The sequence below is a fragment of the Scardinius erythrophthalmus genome, assembly GCF_964197995.2.
Source record: "Scardinius erythrophthalmus genome assembly, chromosome: 10".
Lineage (NCBI taxonomy): Eukaryota > Metazoa > Chordata > Actinopteri > Cypriniformes > Leuciscidae > Scardinius > Scardinius erythrophthalmus.
Window position 1 is genome coordinate 22225852 of NC_138230.1, and position 16873 is coordinate 22242724.

The following is a 16873-nucleotide window of genomic DNA, read 5'->3' on the forward strand; positions in this document are numbered from 1 at the left end:
TGAATATTTCATCAGAAGCGTTACAAATTGCATGTTATTTTGTTTAGTTCTGTTAAGTTTAGTCTGTTAAGAATAGTGGGAGAAATGTGATCTCTATGTGAAACAACAACAAAAAAAATTGTGATTCTCAAATTTATCCATAATTGTGCAGCTCTACTAAATGACAAAGGTAGGAGGTATCTGATCACATGAAAAATAAGGGGCATGTCTAACAACCACCTTATTGCTTCTACCAACAACAATAGAAATGAAACCTAAAACAAATAAACAATATTAAATATTTTACATAATCCATTGCAATATATCATAATTATAATAAATAATCAATCCACCAGTGAACTAAATTCCTTGCATCAAATATAAATTTGGCTCCTACACTCACTTTGACAAATGTGATCTTGCAGGTGCACTCGTCACTGTTGAGGTTGCGAATGACAACATCACCGTAGTGCTCGAGCCATCTGTCCGGACTGAATACGTTGTGGATGCAAGTTACCACTTTATTCCACTCATAATGATCACCGTAGCTGAAGAGGAAAGATCATGATCAGATAAGAAAAAAACATCAGATACAAACTGGCTTGATTATTTTGCCCATTCATGTTTGGAATCTAGTACATAATGAATGTACCCTTCTGAATCTACAGTGTATTGCAATCAGAAAATTGGATGCTAAATAAAACTAATATATGTAGAATATTGAATATTGAATTAAAGTTCAAAAAGGTACTTTTAACATCTCTCCAAAAATATGAAAGCAAAATAAAATGGCTACATAATCTCAGCTACACATTTTCAGTAATCTCATGTCCTATTGTTCATTAATTTCTGCAAACATGTCTAGAAGCAGATGTTACTATCAGAGAGCTCAGTTGAACTATACTCACTTTGGTAGAGTGACATTAACCATTCCGGTTGAAACTATTTCCACTGACTTCCCCCAGAACTTATACTTCCATCTCTGGTCTGAAAATGTAAAATGAAAGAATAAATGAATAAATGAATAAATGAGAATTCTATTTGAGGTGTGCAATTTCATTAAGTAATCTTTATTTGAAAGAATTCACTCTTTTGCACTCTTCTTGTCTCAAAAAGACTTAATTGTTAATGATTTTAACATCCACATAAATAAAGAAAAATATGCATTGGGATTGGCATTTATAGACATTCTGAACTCTATTGGAGTTAGACAATGTGTCAGGGCACACTCTTTTTTCGTAATTCTTAAGAAAGAAAATTGGATTTGGGCCACTTTTGCCTGCAGTGTGAACGTAAATAGTGATTATCACTGAGTTTAGCATTTAATGTCTAATGACTGGGTAAAAAGTAGTTAGCAATTTTTATTTATTGCAACCTACTTTTTTTTACCTAGTCTTCAAAAACGTACTGGGCTCAGGGCAGCATTAAATGCTAAACTCAGTGACTATTAGTCTTTTACACCTAAAGTGTACACCAGACAGAGATTTTAATCTACATCAGGGATAACCTTCAAAAACAAAACAAAAATTTTTTTTAGAAAGTAGTTGCAGTTTCCCAAATTATAGTGGTGAACCTATTTTGGAAAATATTGCGCTTGGGTTTATAATGCATTTTTTTCCTCACACTTTCGTACCTACAATGTGTTTGACTTATGGTAAGTCTTTGAAGTTGTGAATTAGGTTATGTAGTAGACGATGTAGTTCCATTTCAAAGCAGTGACTTATGGGAATTGTATTTCTAGTAAATAGGACCTCACATGCACATTTGCATTGTTGTAGTATACTGTAGGTATATATAACACCAAAACGTCCTCTGTGCTCGAAGATTTCTTTGCTTGTCCCTCAGAATTTTTACTTGATATGTGTACAAGAACAATTACTACAAATTGCTGAACACTTTTAGTTTTTGATCTTACTACTCTGAAGGGATTGAAGGACACATTTGTTACGTCTTTTAAACGGTACGGCTCACTTAAATATTATCACCATGGTTGGGGTTCCAAGCGAACCATAACTAAACTAAAATGTGACGTGTAAACACTGCAGATCACTGACTGGTCAGAGAGAATAGTCAGCATCACTGGATTTGCAACACGAGACACCAAACCTGCTAACAGCAACAGTCACCGAAGTATCATTTGTTCGCACAATTTTTTTAAAAGACTTGCTTTAAACGACCGCCGCACGCAACTTAAAATAAGAAATGTCGTTTTAGAATTAAGTTACTTGCTTAATAATTTGTTCCAGAGGCATAATCACCAAAAAAAATGTAGAAAATATAGTAAAACTGATAAATGCAATGCACTTATGCTGAATTTGCAAGGGAAAAATAATATATAGCCACGTTTCTACCGCAGAATCTTTCCCCAGGAATTAAGAACTTTGGGGTGGTACTCTAAGTTTCGACCGAAAGAACCAGGGTCTAAACTGAAGTTCCAGGTAAAAATTTCCCCCTCAGAAAGTCCCTGCTGGTGAGGTAGTATTTTTTCAAAGTTCAGGAACTTTCAGGGCTGGGACTTGGGCGCTGAACATGCTAATTGGTTGAGTTCACGCAGCATTTTGATTGGTTGACTCCATGCAGCATTTTATTTCAACCACCATTTGTTAAAGTCTGTTGCGGTGCGTGCAATAAGAGTTGTATGCTATTCGAATCAACAATGGAGTTTTTGAATCAACAAACGAGTCAACAAACGAGGTTCAGACTTTATTAAGCTTAAATTCAGAGGATGAAATCCAGCGGGAACTGGAAAATAGCAAAATGTTAAGGCCGCCGTTGAGAATTCTAGTAATCCTGCACTCTCAAGATACATGATTTATTGTAAAAAGCCTGGCCATAAAATATCTGTTTTGTTCTTAACCCTTTTAAACCGGCTGTGTCGTCGCCGACACATCCAACCAAGCTGTATTCATGTTACGCAACTCTTCAACCGTTAGCACAATTAAAACAATTCAAAACAATTGCCCCTGAAAGTAGACAACATGTGCTTTTCGGCAATATACGGCTTATTACGGTAATGTCATGCTTTCCGTCAGCAAATGACAGCAGCTTTCTTGCAGAGCGGGAAGGAAGGTTTTGAACAGAGATACTCTAACACAGTTAGAGTGTTTTGGATTGCATACAATAATAAAAGAAACAAACAAACATGGTGAATGAAGAAGACAGCAGAAGAGGCAATTGGGATGATTTTTGATGAAACTTGGGAGGCATCTGAGCATTTCTTTTTTACGCATCTTAGCATGTGGTGTGTGCATGTGTATGTGTGCGTGCATATGTATGCATGCATATGTATATATGTGTATGAAAAAAAGTCTCCAAAGTGAAAACTGTGCAACCCAGTATACCCAATATATACACTTATATATACACACTGTAACCCAATACATACATTGAACAAAATTATAAACGCAACACTTGTTTTTGCCCCCATTTTTCATGAGCTGAACTCAAAGATCTAAGACTTTTTCTATGTACACAAAAGGCCTATTTCTCAAAAATAGTTCACAAATGTGTCTAAATCTGTATTAGTGAGCACTTCTCCTTTGCCGAGATAATCCATCCACCTCACAGGTGTGGCATATCAAGATGCTGATTAGACAGCATGATTATTGCACAGGTGTGCCTTAGGCTGGCCACAATAAAAGGCCACTCTAAAATGTGCAGTTTTATCACAGAGTACAATGCCACAGATGTCACAAGTTTTGAGGAAGCGTGCAATTGGCATGCTGACAACAGGAATGTCCACCAGAGCTGTTGCCCGTGAATTGAATGTTAATTTCTCTACCATAAGCCGTCTCCAAAGGAGTTGCAGAGAATTTGGCAGTACATCTAACCGGCCTCACAACCGCAGACCACGTGTAACCACACCAGCCCAGGACCTCCACATCCAGCATCTTCACCTCCAAGATCGTCTGAGACCAGCCACCAGGACAGCTGCAGCAATCGGTTTGCATAACCAAAGAATTTCTGCACAAACTGTCAGAAACCGTCTCAGGAAAGCTCATCTGCATACTCATCGTCCTCATCGGGGTCTCGAACTGACTGCAGTTCGCTGTCGTAACCGACTTGAGTGGGCAAATGCTCAAATTCGATGGCTTCTGGCACTTTGGAGAGGTGTTCTCTTCACAGATGAATCCCGGTTTTCACTGTACAGGGCAGATGGCAGACAGCTTGTATGGCGTTGTGTGGGTGAGTGGTTTGCTGATGTCAACGTTGTGGATCGAGTGGCCCATGGTGGCGGTGGATTTATGGTATGGCCAGGCGCATGTTATGGACAATGAACACAGGTGCATTTAATTGATGGCATTTTGAATGCACAGAGATACCGTGACGAGATCCTGAGGCCCATTGTTGTGCCATTCATCCACGACTATCACCTCACGTTGCAGCATGATAATGCACGGTCCCATGTTGCAAGGATCTGTACACAATTCTTGGAAGCTGAAAACATCCCAGTTCTTGCATTGCCAGCATACTCACCGGACTTGTCACCCATTGAGCATGTTTGGAATACTCTGGATCGGCGTATATGACAGCGTGTTCCAGGTCCTGCCAATATCCAGCAACTTCGCACAACCATTGAAGAGGAGTGGACCAATATTCCACAGGCCACAATCAACAACCTGATCAACTCTAAGCAAAGGAGATGTGTTGCACTGCGTGAGGCAAATGCAGGTCACACCAGATACTGACTGGTTTTCGGACCCCCCCGGACCCCCCCAATACAGTAAAACCACACATTTTAGAGAGGCCTTTTATTGTGGCCAGCTTAAGGCACACCTGTGCAATAATCATGCTGTCTAATCAGCATCTTGATATGCCACACCTGTGAGGTGGATGGATTATCTTGGCAAAGGAGAAGTGCTCACTAACACAGATTTAGACAGATTTGTGAACAATATTTGAGAGAAATAGACCTTTTGTGTACATAGAAAAAGTCTTAGATCTTTGAGTTCAGCTCATGAAAAATGGGGGCAAAAACAAAAGTGTTGTGTTTATAATTTTGTTCAGTGTATGTATTATAGTTTTTTCAACTTTGAAGTGTTAGATTCTTTCGTTCGTGATTTTTCAGACACCTATTATAGCTTCAGGTTCTAAAGGGTTAAGAAGAAAGAAATACTTTCAAAACCTTTTGCTTTAGTTACTAAACCATTCATAGATGACACTCTTAAAAAACGCCCCTTGTCTAGTTCTTGCGGTAAATCTGTTGAACGGTGTGTAAATTGTACTGTTGATGATACGCCCTTTATCACTAAATGCAAAGTGTCCGTGCCTGGTCCTCAGAAAACTGTGCCAGCGCATATTCTTAGAGATACTGGAGCTGTGCAGTCCTTTCTTTTGTAAGGAATTTTGCCTTTGACCTCTGAAACTGCTACTGGAACCCATGCATTGGTACAAGGCTTTGAGATGGGCTTTGTTAAAGTGCCTTTGCACCTAATTCATCTTTCCTTAGTGATAGTATCTGGCAATGTTGTAGTTGGTGTTTGTTCTGCACTTCCAGTACCTGGAATTGCATTTATTTAGCTGGGGTGAATATTTGGGGAAAGTGGTATTGTAGCTCAGTCGATAGTAGTATCTGTACCCAAACAATCTGATGTTGAGAAATGAAACAAAGAATTCTCCGAGTTGTTTTACTGCATGTGTTGTCGGTTAGATCGGTTTCAGTCCAAATGAAATGGGTGTTTGGGAGTCACAGTATGGGGGCCTACTGCTATTTTAGCTGATGAGTGGTGTACATTTAAACCTCCTGAAAAGTTGTGCAACAATTGTTTGACAGGTTGGTGGGTGATTTGGCATTAGCTTTGTTATCTCTTCCTCCTAACTTGCTTCAAGCTAAGTTTACAGGACCTTACAATATAGCTAAAAGCCTTTTAGATAATTATCTGCTGAATACCCCTGACCGTCAGAGGAAAGTTCAGGTTTGTTACATTAATTTGTTAAAATCTTATGCATCTCCTGTTTTTGTTGGTGTTGTGACAATGTATGACCCTTCTAGTCCAGAACAACAGTCTGTGGTTTCTTTTATTTTATCCAACAGCATAAGTGACTCTCCTCCAGAAAATACTGATGAGGATGGGAATCTTCCTACTCGAGGGAAAGTAGTCGTCCTGACTGATTTGCCCTTCATCTGTCTTGTTTGGCAGAGAAAGAGAGGAATGACACCACTGAGTTGATGTAATTACCTTCTCTCACTTCCTCTTGGGGTTTCTTTACCTCTTGGGGAGCTGTCATTGTGTGTGGGAAGGATTTGTTCAGGATACTGTATTTTAAAGATAATTTTGTAAAATCGAAATAATTAGATTGGCAAGGGTTTAACAACGTTTTTCATGCTTGTTCAATTAACCATAAACTATTATTGCAACAGGACTTGTGAAACTGTCTTTAAGACCGTATACAGGTGGTAGATAATTAACATCAAAGTTAAAATGACTTGGACACTAAAGAACCCTTTCCTTCTGACTCTAAAAAACACTAGGAGGGTCCAGGGTCCCTGATCACCTGTGTGAACATGCCATTGTCCTGATGCAGGGAGGCATGATGACTTTAAGGTTAAGGTGTAAAGGAAGGGTCAACAGTGTAATTACAGAAATTAATAACATATGTAATTATGTGCAGAGATTTTAGTACAATGTGTACACAATCAGTGCATTGTCTCAAATGAATCATTTAAAAGTACATAGTGGTTAAAGAGACCTCATATAAATTGGGATCCTTAATGCAGCTGGTGGCCACATCAGATACTGACTGCTTTTTTGATATTGACTTTTGAAATTTTAGTCTCAGTTGTTGAATCTTTGTTCATACAAATATTTACACATCTGCTGGAAATGAAAGACGTGTGAGAGGACGATTATTTTTCAATCAATCAACCAATCGACTGTGCATTAAACCTTTTTTGGAGCTTTCTATACAGTGGGGCAGTTCCTCTGCAGAATCTACTCTGCACTTGACATTACAGGAAAAAGAAAGAAGATAATCAGGAAATCAGGAACAGCATGGATGCTAGAGAGAGCCTTGAGGTGGCTGTCAAGAGGGCAGATTCCTGGACAATTGCTGCTAGCATGGAAGCTGAGGTCTGATCAGCCTTAGCAAAGGCAAGTGTGTCTGATGTTTGAAAGACCCAAAACACAGATAACCATAGAAAAAACTGATAATCTGCCCAAGGTTAGAATCAAAAGGATTTTATTACAACTGTTTACTTTGATCTCTATTTTGTATTTAAATGCTACACGAAACACTCTACATGAAGAATAAATAATATGAAATGTTACCCTGCCAAAAGCTGAAGTTATCAGACTCTGCATGGATGGCAGACAGAGGTGGGTGATGACTGACCTAAAAAAAAAAAAAAAAAGTTGCAAACATGCAATTACTACTAATGAGTCCTGAATTAACAAGACATTCCGTATAAAGATCTCATACCTGCTCTGCAACATAACGAAAACCACGGTCCTCACGCACATTCTCATACGTTTCCCCTAGAACAGGATTAAAGGGTTTGTACCGATTACGCCAGCTGGCCCAGGCATAGCCCGAAATGGAGAAAGCAGCCACATAAACCTGAAAGAGGGAAAAACAAAATACAGTAAAACAAAATACATATTTGCAAGTTATGAATGCTTCTTAAATGAGTCTCCCAATAGCCAAAACCTAGACTGGGTAAACCCAGCCTGATCTGCCGGTGATTTGATTTCGCCCTGCAGCTCAGGCTGGAAACCTGTACATTTTTCTATCCTGCTTCCGTTACAAATCTGCGGGGACTAATTACAAACTGGCTTATCCACCTGGCGCGCTTTTGGCTCTCGCACGACCGTCAATCCAATTCCTTTTAACGTCTCGACGATACTCAATGGCTTCTTTAGTTTAGCAAACAAATTGCTTGAGTGGGTGTAAATAATATGCCTGGCGTTTTCGCGTCACTCTGCAATGTACGTCAGCCAGATCGTTGGTCTGATTGGTTGAAGGACTATCCAATTGCGTACAGAGTCATTTGAACTATGCCCGTTGATCACCCTTGAGCACTAGAAAATACAGAGCAGGCCTTGATGTGGCCCAATCAGACTATGTAGTAACTCTTTTACTAGTGTGAGTGAAGAAATGAAACAGATTTATTTTAAACTGTCATTTGGTTCACCCATTTAGATTAAATATGCCACTTTCAAGTTAAGCAATACATTAGATTAATTCATAATCCAAAAGTTAAAGCTACACAATTAAAATGCAACAACTTATCCTTGAAGGTTCTAATTATTCCTATTCTTATTCTTGAAGGACAGCAGTATTATCTCATACATCTGCATATGTAAATCATATGCAGATGAGGTTATGCATAATCTAGGTGTTGTAAGCTCCACAGTGTACAGTATGTGGTCATTTCATCAAGGAAACGGGGAAGGTGGGGAATAAAGCTTGGGCACGTATGCACAACCTTCCACAGGTTCTGTGGCCAAAACTGTTTTATAAATCTAAAAAATAAATGTGTACATGTAGATTCCATTCTACCGCTCCTGACACATCAACGTGTCTGCCATCTTGGAATGGTCAACATTTCAGATGCTTTCGTCACTCACAGTAAAATTCTCCAAGATGCCACAACATTGCACAGCCTCTGGTTGTAAAAACCACCAAGATATGAATTCCAGAAGAAATGGGATAAACCTTTTAAAAGTGAGAATGTGTTGTTTGTAGCTAATGTCTAATGTTTGGGTCTACACAACAATACATGTGTATAACTATGGTTGCAGAGTCAACTTGCTTTCGAGTGTTCATGCACAGCTTTGACCGTTCTAATATTGCAGATGGCTTATGTATAGAATTAAGGTGGTTTAGATCGTACATTTCAGACTGTTACCATTTTGTCTTTTTAAACTGGGAACAATCTAAGACAAGCAAGGATCTGCATTAGCCCTCTACTATTTTCAATATATATGCTGCCAAATGGTATAAGAAAACATGAAATTAGTTCCCACTGTTATGCCGATGATACTCAGAGATTTCATCTGGTCATGATGAAATATATAAAATTATCCAAGTTGACAGAGTGTGTAGAAAATGACAGGTCATCCAATATTTTATATTAAATTCAGATAAGACTAAAGGTATTACTTAATGGACCAAAAACCTGTACACTGAATCTCTTAGAATATAATTTCAATTTAGAAGGATGTACTGTAACTTAATTCGCTTCAATACAAAGACCTGGGGGCGCATTACAGAAAGATCCTAAATTTAGAATTCTATCTTATCTGTTTGGTAACCATGCAATTTCAGTTAGTACCTCATTTAGGACAAAAGCCATTAAAAAATGACATTTCTTAAGTGCATAATCTTAACTACAGATAGGAAAATGGTATTGCAGAAGCATCCTAAACTCAAAAAAAAAAAAAAAAAAAAAAAATCTAAAAACAAGATGAAGAACAGAAGTTTAATGGTGGAAAGACTTTGTGAACACCCAAATAATGTGCCGCACTTTGACAACAAAACTCTGACAAATAATTAGAAGGCTAATTAAAAGGCTTTGCCTTTTCTGCCAAGCTTATCAAAACTATACTTAATGAAAAGCACCACTTATTTTGATTCTCCATTTTAATCTCAGTTATTTCTATTATCTGAGTTTTTCCGTTTTACTTCACAGCAGCTGTTTGCGCATAGTTGGTTGCTTGGTAACAGAGACCTGAGAATTGATTACCGAACTCGATGGAGGGGTTTAAGATTTCCTAACTACAGATATGATTTTGTAAGATAAGATAATCCGAAATCAACATAACATTTGCTTCTGTAATACAGATGTGTGAAAAATCAAATTAATTTGTCAGATCTTAACTTAAAGATATAAAGTTTCTGTAATACACCCCCTGGGCTTTATATTAGACAGAAACTTGTCTTTCAAAAATCATATTTCATAAGCTACAAAAACAGCCTTCTTCCAGGTTCAGGTTTATTGATATAGCCCATTTCATACACAGAACGGTAGCCCAATGTGCTTTACATAATCATAATTAAGATATAGTTAAAAACAGATAAAATGTCATGTCAATCGATTCAAAAAGTTAAATAATTTGAATAAAATTAAAACATGGGACTTCACAGGGAACATAATACACAGAAAAGCAAAACAAATAATTACAAAACAGATAAATAAAAACAAAAACAAACAAAAAAACAGCACAGATATAACAAGCACAAACATAAAAGCTTACAGACCACAGGTGCAAGGGAGGGTTAGTCGAAGGCATCGTAGAAGAGTTTTGTTTTTAGTCTGGATTTAAAAATGGAGATGGTGGGAGAGGTCTTAATGTCTATAGGAAGACTGTTCCAAAGACGGACCGCATAGCAGCTAAAGGCTGCCTCTCCCTGCTTAGTATGGGCGCTGGATTGTACCAGTTGGAGTTTTCCTGCTGATCTAAGTGATCTTGAGGGGCTATATGTTTCAAACATCTCTGCTATATAGAGAGGTCCTTGGCCATTTAGTGATTTAAAAACAAGAAAAAGGACTTTAAAATCAATTCTATAGATCACTGGTAGCCAGTGTAGAGATTTTTAAATTGGTGTGATATGATCTTTTCTTTTGGTTCTGGTCAATAGCCTTGCTGCTGCATTTTGGATAATTTGAAGAGGTTTTATTGTTTTTTTTTAGGGAGACCAGTGAAAAGACCATTACAGTAATCCACCCTGCTGGTGATAAACGCATGAATAAGCTTTTCTAAGTCTACCGGTAATTTGAAGTTTTTAACTTTCGCAATGTTTTTTAAGTGATAGAAAGCCGATTTTGTGACTGCCTTCATGTGGCTATTGAAGCTTAGGTCGCTGTCAATAAGTCTTTAGTCTCTGATCCTTTTTCCCAAAGATAATTACTTCAGTTTTGTCTGTGTTTAATTAAAGGTTTTTAGACATCCAGTCTTGAACTTGATTAAGGCAATGGTAAAGGGATTCAAGGGGAGCAAACTCATTGGGAGACAAGGATAGGTATAGCTGTGCGTCATCTGCATAACTATGGTAACTGATGGAATGGTTCTTCATAATTTGGCCAAGCGGGAGCATGTACAAATTAAACAAAAGAGGGCCAAGAATTGAACCCTGAGGGACACCACATGTTAGGGACATAGGAGCTGAGGCATGATGACCAATAGACACATAAAAACTCCTATGCTCTAAATAGGACTTTAACCAGCAGATGACCGAGCCAGAGAGACCCACACAGCATTCAAGTCTTTCTACTAGTATGCTGTGGTCAACAGTGTCGAACGCCACACTGAGGTCCAACAGCATAAGAACAGTGGTTTTTCCGGCATCATTATTTAGCCGAATGTCGTTGACTACTTTAACCAGGGCTGTTTCAGTGCTATGGTATTCTCTAAAACCTGACTGGTAGAGATCAAGACAGGAAGTTGAGGTCAGAAAAGCAGACACTTGATTAAAAACAATTTTTTCAATTATTTTGCCAATGAAAGGTAGATTTGATATGGGTCTGTAGTTGTTAAGGACAGACCCATCCAGGTTGTTCTTTTTAAATAAAGGCTTTACAACGGCCATTGTAAGGGACTTGGGAAATACGCCGCTCAGTAGAGAAGCATTAATTATTAAAAGCACATCAGTTGCTATTAGATGAAGCACATATTTGAAAAAGCTAGTGGGTAAAATGTCCAACTCAGATGTAGAGGAACTTAGACTTTGTACAGTCCTTTCAAGAGTGTCAAAGTCAACAGGGCTGAAATTTAAAAGAGTGCTGAGCTCATCTCTCAGACTAGTTGGTGATTCAAAGTGAGAGATGCTATGCGACGTATATGAGATATAATGTCTTATGTTCTCTACTTTGCTCAAAAAAAAAAAAAGAGGCAAATTCATTGCACTTATCAACTGAGAGTAGTTCAGGAGCCAGATGAGGGGAGGGATTTGTTAGCTTCTCAATAGTGGAGAATAGCGCACAAGTGTTACTTGCTTTACTGTTGATGATAGTGGAGATTATTTGCTTTACTGTTGATGATAGTGATGATTCTTTTGCAGTTTAACTGACGGGTCATTCGTCCATGGAGCTTTCTGTTTGCCAGTGGATTTTTTCAGTTTTAAAGGAGCAATGTCATCCATTATATTTGTCATTCTTAAGTTAAAATCTTCCAGCAAGTTATCAGCTGTCTTTGGGAATGGGCTTTTGGACTCAGAGTGCTTGCTCAAAAAGAACACAAGTTTTGTCATTTATAGCTCTCTTTCTGATCATAATGGAGTTATTCTGACGATAGGAGGACTAGCAGACTTCAATAAAGATACAACAGTGATCAGATAAGGCTAAATCCACAACAGATGTAGAGGCACTTACACCCTTTGTGATGACAAGATCGAGTGTATGGCCCTGAAAGTGAGTGGGGCCCTGTATGTGTTGTGTCAGATTAAAGGCATCGATCAGCGCCAGAAAGGTTTTTTTTCAGGGTTATCTACATGGATGTTGAAATCATCTGATATAACAATGTTGTCAAAGTGAACACAGATTTCACAGAGCAATTCACAGAAATCTTCAAGGAAGACTGCAACTGGTAAAATAGGAGGTCTATATACAGTTAGCAGCAGGATTTTTGGACAACTTTTAAGGACAGCACAAAAGCAGCATAGTCACCATAGGATGACTGTTGACACTGAAAAAAAGCTTTAAAGATTTTAGCTATTCCTCCCCCACGTCTATTTTCACGGTTGACACTTATGAAGTTGTAATCGGAGGGAGAAGATTCAATTAGGGTAGTATTATAGTTTAATGAGTCAAGCCAGGTTTCAGTTAAAAGTAAAAAGTCAAGTTTATATTATCATGATTACTATGCTGGGTAGAACGAGGGCAGACTGGAGGAGGATCAGGCTGAGCATTATGTCAGTCAATACCAAAGGCTATATAGTTCACTAGGTTGGAGGTGAGCAGCTTGGTCAGCTGTCAGCATTAAAAAGGTCATGCCTGGTCCAAAAGGAGTCAAAGTTAGGAATAAAATTAAAGCCAGCAGCCAGACAGAAGTGGCATAGCCATTGATGCAGTCCATAGAGACGACTAAAATATTCAGAGCCCATGGAAGGAGAGGGGAGAGGACCAGATAGAATGCAGCGCTTTCCCAAGGATTCGATTTGAAAACATAGTTCCTCAAGGTCTGAATGCAGTCTGGCTGATTGCCTGTCCATTATCTCATTAGTCCCGGTATGTATGACGACTATTTTGACAAATGTATGTGAGTGAAGGAGTTTAAGCAAAAGCTTGATGAAATCACCAATCTTACCATTACACAGACAATAGGTGATACAAGCTGGAAGTTTAATTCCCTTGATGGAAGTCACCAAGCAGGAGGACTTGTGGCAGTGAGGTGTCGTTATACATATAGGAAGAGAGATTCTGGTGAATTATATGTGTGGCAGAAGACTGAGGCTCCCGAGAGCCAGGGGGCGTTGCTGGCTCAGCACCAGCAGTTGTCGCAAGGTCAGAAAGTCGAGAAAAGGACCCCAAGTGTATGACGTCATCACTCGACGCAGAGAAGCCTGGCCTAGCATCTGTTGCAGGTGGAAACACCGGTGGAGCACAACCGATGTCGCCACTAACTTCGGAGGAAGAGAGGCAGCGTCGGCGCTTTTCACATCATTCTGTAGGCATGGGAAAGGTGGACCGCTTTCTCGACTTGTGGATGGAAGTTTTGCCCGGCCTCGCAGGGTTAGGCAAACGCCCAGCATTTGACTGCGCGGCCGGGGCTGTAGATATAATGTTTACGGTAGGCTGTTTCTCCGTAGAGTATAATGGGGAGTTCGTAGCCTCAAACTCGACCTCCAGGCCAGCCCCTTGAAGTGTCTCCAGTGGTGCATAAAAGTTTGAAAGAGTGAGGAGGCTCTCGTCATCATCCGGAGAGAAAAAGGGAAGAGAACCCCTTCGGCCGTCCTTCGCCCCGACTGTTTTGCAGGTGTTCAGTGGATCGGTCACAGTAACGACACTGGCGGGGACCTTGGCGGCATCATCCATGGCGCCGGGTTTAGAAGCTGGATGTAGTGTATCCACCCGTGAGAGGAGTAAAGACTGTCGCCGGAGAACATCATCCAGGAGGGCCTCTATGGAACGGAGCTCAGACCTCAGGTTGGCTGCCTCGGCGTTCGCGGAGAAGGCACCAGACATGCAATCCTCATCTAAGGTAAGGGTTATCTTGGCTTTGTTACTCTGGATCTCTTTGTCTTTCTGTAGGTTTCACGTACTGTAGCTCAAAGTGTAGCTTGAAGTGCAACAAAGCCAGACTAATTCAGTCTCACCTCAGAAACAGCTAAGCTCCGGAACATGCTATCCGTTTCTGATGCAGAAAGTTAGTTCATGCATTCATGACCTCTATACTAGATTACTGTAATGCATTACTAGGTGGTTGTACTGCATCCTCAATAAACAAGCTACAATTAGTCCAAATTGCAGCTGCTTGAGTTCTTACTAGGTCAAGAAAATATCATATAACACCAATTTTATGAGTTCTGGCCACCTATTAAGTTCCGTATCAATTACAAAGTATTGCTACTGACCTATAAGGCCCTAAACGGTTTAGCTCCTGTGCATTTAATGGATCCTCTATTGCCCTACAATCCCTCATGTTCTTTAAAATCACAAAAATCGGGGCTTCTGATAGTAACTAGGATATTTAAGTCCACTAAAGGAGGGAGAGTGTGTTCACAATTGGCTCCTAAACTCTGGAATAGCCTTCCTTGTAATGTTCGGGGCTCAGATTAAATCTAGATTAAAGACATCTCTTTAACCAAGCATTCACATAATGCATCTCATAACCTTATACTACCGTTATATCAGATCAAATGCACATGATTATATTTGCTTTAAAATGTTATGAACAGAAGCTACGCTAATTATTTCCATTTGCTTTTCTGTTTTGAACAGCAGATACGCTACTTATTTCCACTTGCTTTTCTATTTCATCTCGGAATGCCCATCCTAAGGTAACTAGAGAGTATGTTAGCTCCAGTTTGGATCTAGCCTCTTATGAAGACTTCAGATGCCCCAACACATGTGAAGAGACAACACCAACTCCTGCGAAGACTTCAGATGAAGCATATGCTAAATATTTCTAAATATCCTAATCATTTGTTAGCAAACATTTGTTAGCAGATCACTAAATTGTAATGTAGACACATACATTTTCTATAAAGCTGCTTTGAAACAATAGGTATTGTGAAAAGCTCTAAACAAATACAGTTGTGTTCAAAATTATTCAACCCCCGTCCCCCACTGAAATTGATTGTTTTGGCCGGTTTGACATTGATTTTGATCATTCAGTCATCCTGCTTACAATTAAATCAAAGAGGCACGTGTAGGTCAGACAAATATAACATAACATTTATAATGAAATAACCACAAATGTCTTTTCTGTGCTCACATTATTATCAGTTTTATTCAACCCCCAAGTGAAATTCAATCTTAGTACTTGGTACAACATTCTTTTACATTTATAACAGCTTTTAAACGTGAAGCATAGCTTGACAATTGTCTTGCAGCGATCTACGGGTATCTTCGCCCATTCATCATGGGCAAAAGCCTCCAGTTCAGTCACATTCTTAGGCTTGCGCACTGCAACTGCTTTCTTTAAGTCCCACCAGAGGTTCTCAATCGGGTTTAAGTCTGGTGACTGCGATGGCCACTTCAAAATGTTCCAGCCTTTAATCTGCAACCATGCTCTAGTGGACTTGGAGGTATGCTTGGGATCATTGTCCTGTTGAAAGGTCCAACGTCTCCCAAGCCTCAGGTTTGTGACGGACTGCATCACATTGTCATCCAATATCTCCTGGTACTGAAGAGAATTCATGGTACCTTGCACACGCTGAAGCTTCCCAGTACCTGCAGAAGCAAAACAGCCCCAAAGCATGATTGACCCCCCGCCATGCTTCACAGTAGGCAAGGTGTTCTTTTCTTCATAGGCCTTGTTCTTCCTCCTCCAAACATAGCGTTGATCCATGGGCCCAAACAGTTCTAATTTTGTTTCATCAGTCCACAGAACACTATCCCAAAACTTCTGTGGTTTGTCCACATGACTTTTGGCATACTGCAGTCGACTCTTCTTATTCTTTGGAGACAGCAAGGGGGTGCGCCTGGGAGTTCTGGCATGGAGGCCTTCATTACGCAGGGTGCGCCGTATTGTCTGAGCAGAAACTTCAGTACCTACATCTGACAAATCTTTTCTCAGTTCCTCAGCAGTCACACGGGGACTTTTCTCCACTCTACGCTTCAGGTAGCGCACAGCAGTCGAAGTCAGCATCTTCTTTCTGCCACGACCAGGTAGCGTTTCAACAGTGCCCTTTGCCTTGAATTTGCGAATGATGCTTCCTATGGTGTCTCTTAGTATGTTTAACATCTTTGCAATCTTCTTATAGCCATTGCCCTTCCTGTGAAGAGTAATCACCTCTTCTCTTGTCTTCCTGGACCATTCTCTTGACTTCACCATGTTTGTAACCACACCAGTAAATGTCTAGAAGGAGCTGAGTATCACAGTCATTTTAAAGCTGCCTAATTGGTGCTTATTAGGCTTTATTGCTGCTCCCTGACATCCACAGGTGTTTTCAATACCTGATTGAAAACACTTAAATGAACCTCTGTTCTTCAGAGTGGTAGTCTTTAAGGGGTTGAATAATTGTGTCAATGAAGAATTCACAAAAGAAACATTTACTACTGTATTACAAAACCAATTGATGTCATTTTAGTTGCATATGGTTCTTTAAGAAGTCCTTGTAGGATTTCATTCTGAATACAATTACAAACGTACACTAAATTCCCTAAAACCATTTACAACATTGGGGGGGTTGAATAATTTTTAACACAACTGTACATGTGAAAAATGTGAAATAGCGGCCCATAGTAACAGCTGCTAATAAGGCATCCAAGTATATATTCTATGGTACACAC

At 39.5% G+C, this 16873-nt stretch overlaps 1 protein-coding gene across 11 annotated transcripts in view; it reads right to left on the reverse strand.

The window, feature by feature from the left end:
* The window catches only part of LOC308697242 (oxysterol-binding protein-related protein 7-like), a 99415-nt gene that overhangs the window by 46146 nt on the left and 36396 nt on the right, over window positions 1–16873 (reverse strand). For all 11 annotated transcript variants that reach the window (XR_014030916.1, XR_014030917.1, XR_014030918.1 and 8 more), the window contains exons 15-18: window positions 7399–7536; window positions 7248–7311; window positions 888–966; window positions 383–527 (exon numbers count right to left, since the gene is read on the reverse strand). Coding sequence is in view for 5 of the 11 variants with exons in the window: in XM_081376404.1 (XP_081232530.1) it covers window positions 383–527; window positions 888–966; window positions 7248–7311; window positions 7399–7536 (426 nt within the window). In the remaining 6 variants the exon portion in view is untranslated. The remainder of the gene's footprint in view (window positions 1–382; window positions 528–887; window positions 967–7247; window positions 7312–7398; window positions 7537–16873) is intronic.